Source organism: Hordeum vulgare, chromosome 3H (genome assembly GCF_904849725.1).
Source record: "Hordeum vulgare subsp. vulgare chromosome 3H, MorexV3_pseudomolecules_assembly, whole genome shotgun sequence".
Taxonomy (NCBI): Eukaryota; Viridiplantae; Streptophyta; class Magnoliopsida; order Poales; family Poaceae; genus Hordeum; species Hordeum vulgare.
This window is the reverse complement of record NC_058520.1, coordinates 450,077,244-450,085,033: the sequence shown is the minus strand read 5'-3', so window position 1 is coordinate 450,085,033 and position 7,790 is coordinate 450,077,244. Positions and strand designations below refer to the sequence as shown.

The window sequence follows — 7,790 nt, the reverse complement described above, 5'->3', positions numbered from 1 at the left end:
GATCCAAAAGTTTTCAAAGCAAAAGGACTTTGATCTCTTTGGGCCGTTGTCATTTGCAAGGGGGAGGGGCAGTGATCAGACAGTGATGACAAGAGCGCGTGGAGAAGGTGAGTGCCAAAATCGAGGTCCCAATCTTCATTACAAAAGAAAGAGTCGAGCTTGCATAAGGTTGGGTCGCCCCACTCATCACTCCAAGTGAATTTTCTATTTTGCTAATGAATCTCCTTGAGAGCTCTCAAGAATTCAGTGCATCACAGAAGCGTTCAAGTCGGCCCCGGTCGACCTTTGCTCTATTCTTGTGTGTGTCATGATATATTTGTTTAAAGTCACTAGCGACTAGTCACTTTGAGCCATGGGGAGGTTTCTCGCCAACCAACTCTTGGAAGAAAGCATCCTTCGGGTTGCTTCTCGTTGGCCTGTAGAACGTTGTTAGCTTAAAGGTTCTATTGGATGCATTGATCATAACGTTGCAGGAGAGGAAGAAGGCTCCGAAGCAAACATGCTTCACGTCCATAGTATCATCATCCTAGAGAATGAAGATGTCATCCCGTGTACCATTTGCGGGGCGCTGAGCAAAATTCTTCAATCTTTGACCTGGTAGAGGCGATGAAAGGGTCGACGAGCTCTAGCTTGGTCTCCTGCAGGCAAACCAAGTGCATGGACTAGCGATGATCGTTTCTTGGATTGTTGCTCGACGGTCGGGATAATTTAAGCCTCGGACATTCCAGTTTAGGATACTAAGACTTTGGTCTATCATGGAAAACTTGGGGTACATCAGAGGTGAAGTAGCACTTGGTAGCAACAAAGCAAACATCAACCTGGCATTCGATATCAAGCTGGAGCCAGACAAACCAAACAGAGCTAGCACAAAAGTCTAGCCAGGGCAACAGATAGCAGACGCAGACATCGACGATCGCAAACAGGCGTACACACACATAAGTAGAGGGGTTTTAGCTATCATGTAAACTAGAGCACATCTTCTACATAGGCTGCAAACGCTCCGGTCACTCTACCGCGCAGGACGCGTCCCCTGCCGCTGTGTGCAGCTCCGGTCCCGCCACACTACCGTGTACCACCAGGGCATCCTCGACGGCTTGCGCCAAGTCAAAGTCGAGGTTGAACAGCGCCCGGAGTGCCGCCACCGTGATGTCAAGGAGCTGTCTTTGGAACATAGCCATAAATTTGTCAATGGCTTCCTCTGTGACTTGCTGGCCTTCATCCACGACGCCCATGCGCTGGCATAGAAGCTTCTCCGTCATCTTCGCAATCGGCATCTTTCTCCTCTTGGCTTGGAGACCCGGGCTAGAGCGAGCAAGGTAGCCTACCACCCCAGCCAGCGTCTTTCTTCTCCTTGTCGGTGGTCTTGGCCTTGGGGAGGGCGAGCTTGGTGCGGCGAGCAGGGGTGGCTAGCAGGCCACGAACAGGGGAGAGCGCGGCGGCGTCCCCGCACTGCTAGCAACCGGGCTGACCGCCGGGACAAAGATCGAGGTGACCTGCTCAGCTTCGGAGGAAGGAGATAGAGCAACGGCTCAACCGTCTTGCGCTGCAGGAGAGGAAGGGATGATCCCGATGACGTACAGGGCCATGGTACGGGGAGGTGTCGACGTCTGCAGAGCCAAAGCAGGGCACACAGCTGAGGTGAACACCACAATCATCTTTGGCAGGAGAAGTGAGCACCCAACCCTCTACTCTGGCTGCATATACGTTCGGTTCACGTACTTTGTAGAGGTCACGATAAAATTTGGCATCACTTTCCAAATGCTCAACACACAATATTGCTCCCTCCAAGCATTCCAGGGCACTGCCAAGGCTCCGGGGAGACGTCTGTAAATAGCTTTGCTGAGCAGCATAATACACATGGAGTCAAGGATGCAGTCACATTACACAGATCAAACTGTCTAAAACTGGTATGAGATGGCTGCGCGATGTTAGCCTTAATTTGGGGGGCAACACTGACACCTCATTGTACAGGCAGTCTAGAACTAGAACGATACATCTACAAGATTAAGTTGCTGCTTCTTTTTTGATAAGGAGGAATGCTGCTTCTTAGACAGGGGCATAGATACATGCCATTCTTGTACCTCCGGCCTTCTCCAAACGCCTTCATCACAGATGGATAACTGCGGACAAGTTAAAGTCAGCTGGCATAGTCTAGGTGGCTCGATAAAGTAAAACGACACAAAACGCCTGTTGTTTATTTGACGGATCATGGAATTTCAAGCCAACAGGAGAAACAGGGCCACAATGATTAACCTTGGTATCACTCCAGATGGACAAAGCAAAATGCACATATCTAAAGCATTACCATTATGGTGGTAATTAGTTGTACGTGCAAGAGTTGCATATGATGGATAAAAAGAATGCACAAGTATGCCTATGTATATCCTAATACGTGTGTGTGTATGGTACATCTAAGTTTTAGTCTTCAACAACTGTGATTAATAGCCCTAGTAATTTAAGTAATTGGTCAACAACGTGGCAAAAGTTCAAAACCATAGCAGGAAGCATCCTGGTAGAATTACTATTGTATCAATTTGAGCTTACTGCACAGAATAAGAAGGAAATACATGCTATATACACAATTAGTTTAACACTGGTATTTCATTGCAAACAAACAGATATTTTGTTACACCAAGTGTCCAAAACACATACTTGGTAATGCATACAAATACTAATTCCATTAAATTATAAGATTACTTATAGGAGAAGCTCACAAGGAAAAAGAGGCCCGTTTCATTTTACACAACAGCAAAAGTTAAGTTTCACTTTTTGGTCAAAAAAACACAAGTTTGTGCTTGGTGTCATTAGCATGTGGGATGGGCATTATGACCTCAAGTGGGAACATTTCAAGTTGAATTAGTGGTATATGGGTCAAAATGACTTAGATAGTAATTTAAGAGGAGCGAGATAAAGAAACAAAATAAGTTGAAACTAGTTGCTCCCAATATACTCACCTAATTCGGTGCCACAATAAGTTCATCGCCACGTGGCACTTTATCATCTGCATGGCCATCTGAATTAGCCACTGTAGAAACACACAGGAAACCAATCATTGGTAAGTGCACATGAGTATTTGCAAGAGTAACACTAAGTTCATATATCTGGTAGGACGCAGTAATACCTTCTGTGTCTGCACGTAACCAATCTTGCGCACAGACCAATCCCTCAACCGTTGAAGGGTCCATAGTACTGAGGTACTCATTCAGCACCCGGGCTTCACTGTCCAGTGGGATGATAGATACAGGGATAGCAAGAATATCACGGGCCATTTGAGAAAGGACAGGATACTTTGCCGCAAAAGACTTCCACCATCCCAGGATGTCAAAATTATCTTGATTTCCTTCTTTTTGACGATAGACAGCCTCCTCGAGATACAAGTCCAAGTCAGACTTTAAGGACTGGCCTGACGATGACTCCTGAATATACTGATCAAGTCCCCGTCGGGCATCTGATAATGTGATGCGAGAGAAGGTCTTAGAGTCATTTCCATTGTTGTACACAGAGCTCATGCAAGAACTACTGTTTCCAGCATAGAAGAGAACAGCTGGATTCTTCAATGAATCTGCTGAATGTTCATACTCATTGCACAAACTGGTAAAGGTTTGTTTGATGGCTTCTATTGTTGCCTTTGCTGTAAATTGATCATTTCCATAAATCAGCTGAAAAAAGTACTCAATTGACTTCATCTTGTACCGAGGATCCAGTATGGATGCAAATGCCATTACAGGCCTAGTAAGATCCCAGTATCCCTCAAATTTTTTCAACATTCGGCCAGCCACTTGTGCAACAACAGGAGATGGACTATTGCGCCAGGTGTTCAAAAGAACCTGGATCTCACACATGTCATTAAAATATAGGTTTGCTGTCGGGTTTTCCACTGGAAACTTCTCCATTGTATTGTTGAGCGCGTCAAGTATTTCAGTGAGGGCTTTCACATCAGCCCACTCCTTAGCGGTCAAGAAAGCAGCATAATGTGCTTCCTGTTCTGCAAGGCGCACAAGCACATCGTGATAATAGCATGCAGAATCAAACATTAAGTAAGTGGACGGCCAGTTGTTTGGAGAATCAAGAACTAACAGTTTTTGGTCAATCTGCAGCAGCTTTGCGGTATCTAGAAACTTTTGAAGCCTTTCTTGTGAGAACTTGACATTCTGAATCATCTCACGGACTCTATTGATTATGTCAGATGTCTGTTCCAAGCTTTCTTCAACTGTGAGATTCAGAATATGTGCACAGGAGCGTACATGGAATAAATTCCCGTTTAACAGGAGAAGTCTCCTAGGCTGCATAACTCTGAGAAGCTCTGTGGCAACAATGTCACCAGCGGTGCAGTTGTCTAGCACAACAGCAGCTAGCTTCCTCTCAATACCCCACCGTTGCAACTTCTCCAGAATGAGATTGGCAATCTGACTGGCTGTAAAATGTTCCTCGACATGCACAAAGTTAAGAATTTTTTTCCTAAGTTTCCATTCATCGCCGGAATGATCAATGTAGTGGCAGGTCAAGCACAAGTAGTCCATCTGTGTACTCGATCGCCACATATCAACTGAGATGCTAACCCGGCAGGGGGTATTGAGGAGCACATCCTGCAGTTTCAGCTTCTCACTTTCAAAAATTGCCATGCTATCAGCTCTTACTATGTCATATGACACCATGCTGAACTGTGGCTGGAGATTCTTGACGAACTTTTGAAACCCCAGATCATCCACTATCGAGAACCGGTAGCCATGCTGGACAATCATACGGGCAAGGTCTTGCCGGCTGAGTTCTTGATCAAAGTGTGTGCTATCATTATCATTGTCGTCACCAGAGGCATGCCCGCCGCCGGGCTGCCCAGTGGATGTTTTGTTGTGGAGAATACGGCGTACAATCAGCTTCCGACGCTTACCGGCACGGCGCGTAGAGGTGGTGGTGCATATGGCAAGGTGGTTGCGTAGATGTGTGGTGCCTGACCGGCTGGTTGCTGTGAGCTGCTTCTTGCAGTGGTTACAGATGGCGACGCAATTGCCGTCAGCACGGCGCTCCTTAGTGAAGTCCTGCCAGACAGCAGACCGCAGCTTGCGTGCCCGTGGATTGTGCACCGCCGGCATAGACACGACCGTGGTGCTCACCGTGCCATCAACCGACACTTCCATGGCTGCCGGTGCCAGCATGGTACGGCGTATAGGCTTGCCCACTGCAGCAGGTCCAAAGAAGAAGTGTCATGAGAACAGTCCATAGTGGATAGTGTTGCACATTTTTGATCCAATAGGAAGTTGAAGGAAACGGCTCCATGTTTCCCTCTTTTGCAGAAACAAAAACGTCAAAGAAAGCTTTTGGAGACCCTCCTGAAGAAGTGGGAACCAATGGGCGATGACTTCCCATGTACTGCCCGAATAAAAATTCCTCTTCCAACTGCAACATTGCTCGTGCGTTAAGCGCACACTCGCACTACATGACGCCTGTAGCATCACAGAAATCCGGCTAAAATTTCGCGAAGTGTACATATGCAACACACAGTACGTACTACACGAACTCCCTTCACTAAAAATCCCTTTCACCTACCCCGTCCGAAGACCCAATCCCCAAAACCGCGACACAATCAGCCATGGCAAGCAAGCAAGCAAGCGATCTCGGGAATCCAGGGACTAATCGAAGCCCGGAGGGGTCGGGTCCTACTCCCGCCCCCCTTGCTCGAGCTCCAGGAAACGGGCTCCCAGGCCGGGGGCTTCAGCTACAGCTAGCGTGCGTGGCTTGGGTAAGCGGACCCGCTAAGACGGGGGAGGCGGAGAGGCAGAAGGCGGGGGGCGGGAGACTGACCTCGTCGGCGGCGAGCGGCGGTGATGGGTCGCGGGGAGGGGACCCGCAACCCGATCCGGTGGGGGCTTAGCAGATCGGAGCCGGGGCCGACGAGGCGTGGGTTGCGAGCCGCGACCCATTTCGCGAGTGCAGGGTGGTGGTCTTGTCGCCCTGGTGGGTTTCGGGTCCGCGCCTGCCCGATGGACGGCCACGATGCGGCCTCCACAGCCAGCTCGTACTACTTGGGTTAGTGGTAGCCAGGTTGGAGTAGTGGGTGTGGGTGGACCGAGGCGAGCAGTACCTGAACCCGACGTGTTGGGCCCGAACTCGGCAGAGACCACAAACGGAACGGGCTCGGTCGGACTTGCGGATCGCAGTCCGTCACGTCACGGTTTTCCTTGGAGTTCGTGTAGGATTACTGGAGTACTACCCGAACTGATCCATGGGTCGTGGCCTCCTATAAAAGGCATGTAGGTCCGTACGACTTCCCATAGAGGAAAACTTCCGATGACGACGACGACGATGACGACGATGGGGCGCAGCTTGGCGGCGGTACTTGTCGTGCTTGCCTGCCTCGTTTCCCTCGCATCGGCCCAGCAGATCAAGACGACGGACACGCGGTGGAGCTACCGTCTGCCGCTGCCCGACGGCGTCAGCGGCGCCGAGAGCCTCGCGTTCGCCGGCAAGGACCGGGTCTACACGGGCGTCTCCGACGGCCGTGTTCTCAAGTGGGGCGGGAGCGCCGCCGGCTGGAGCACCTTCGCCTACAATGCCAATTACAGGTCGGTGTAATGAACATCTAAACACCGTGTTTATACTAGATCGACCGTGATTATTATAAGTTAACTTAATATACGTGCGGCGTACGTACACGTGCTCTTGTGTGTAGGAAAATCCCATTGTGCTCGGATTCTGGGGTGCCGTCGGAAGAGAAGGAGAGCATATGCGGGCGGCCGCTGGGTGTCGGGTTCTACAGGAAGACCGGCGAGCTCTACATCGCCGACGCCTACTTGGGGCTCATGAAGGTCGGGCCGGACGGCGGCGAAGCCCAGGTGCTAGCCACGGAGGCGAACGGTGTTCCCTTCCACTTCCTCAACGGCCTCGACGTCGATCAGGCCACCGGCGACGTCTACTTCACCGACAGCAGCGCCAACTACCCCCGGAGGTACTGTACCCTACACGCCCGATCTTCACGCCTTAAATCCCTAAAATCTTTTGTAACATGAACCCAGGGGATCAGATGACGAATCAGTGTGCATGCGTGTGCAGGTTTAACGCCGAGATCATCATGAACGCCGACGCGACCGGCCGCCTGCTCAAGTACGACGCGCGGACGAAGCTCGTCACGGTGCTCAAGACGGACCTGCCGTACCCGAACGGCGTCGCGCTCAGCCGCGACACGTCGCAGGTGGTGGTGGCACACACGGTGCCGTGCCAGGCGTTCAGGTACTGGCTCCAGGGGCCCAAGGCCGGGCAGTACGAGCTCTTCGCCGACCTGCCGGGGTACCCGGACAACGTGAGGCGCGACGGGCAGGGCGGCTTCTGGGTGGCGCTGAACCAGGAGAAGGCGCGGCTGAACGCGACGGCGGCTCCGGTGAAGCACTTGGTCGGCGTCCGTCTCGGCGCCGACGGCGTGGAGGTCGAGGAGCTCACGGCCGCCAGGGGCGTGACGCTCAGCGAGGTGGCCCAGGAGAGCGGCAACAAGCTGTGGCTGGGTTCCGTCGAGCTTGATTACATAGGCGTCCTCGTTTGATGGATTATGCGTTAGCGCCTTGGACTAGAATTAGAACGGGGTCGTTAGTTTTTTCAAAAGGAACTGTTTTTCTTTTTAACTGATACGCGGTCGTTAGTGGTTGCCTTATCGAGTTACTAGTAGAGTTAAAGGTCATGGCTTCGTATGATTTCAGGGCTTACCATCTGTGAAATCTGCTTGCTTTGCTTAAGGTTTTTTCACACGTTTTTCTTTCTGCCCTTCGACTTTCCGTATGCATTTCATACCACTAATTAGGAAA

The 7,790-nt window shown here is 50.7% G+C and overlaps 1 protein-coding gene and 1 pseudogene across 1 annotated transcript; one reads left to right on the top strand and one right to left on the bottom strand.

Annotated features, from left to right (window-relative positions):
• Window positions 1–1,819: 1,819 nt before the first annotated feature.
• On the bottom strand, window positions 1,820–6,013 carry LOC123444208 (zinc finger BED domain-containing protein RICESLEEPER 2-like). The gene is made up of 4 exons (XM_045120847.1): window positions 5,800–6,013; window positions 3,122–5,176; window positions 2,955–3,025; window positions 1,820–2,120 (listed from the first exon to the last, which is right to left on the bottom strand). Exons 2-3 carry the CDS (start codon window positions 5,151–5,153, stop codon window positions 2,955–2,957), a joined length of 2,103 nt encoding a protein of 700 aa, XP_044976782.1. The 5' UTR covers window positions 5,154–5,176; window positions 5,800–6,013; the 3' UTR covers window positions 1,820–2,120.
• Window positions 6,014–6,309: 296 nt separating this feature from the next.
• LOC123440136 lies at window positions 6,310–7,531 on the top strand (annotated as a pseudogene).
• Window positions 7,532–7,790: the final 259 nt, after the last annotated feature.

Coding starts and splice junctions, on each gene's coding strand:
- LOC123444208 (XM_045120847.1), bottom strand. CDS start 5,153: ATGCTGGCACCGGCAGCCATGGAAGTGTCGGTTGATGGCACGGTGAGC. Junction 3,026..3,121: donor GTTACGTGCAGACACAGAAG/GTATTACTGCGT, acceptor GTGTTTCTACAG/TGGCTAATTCAGATGGCCAT.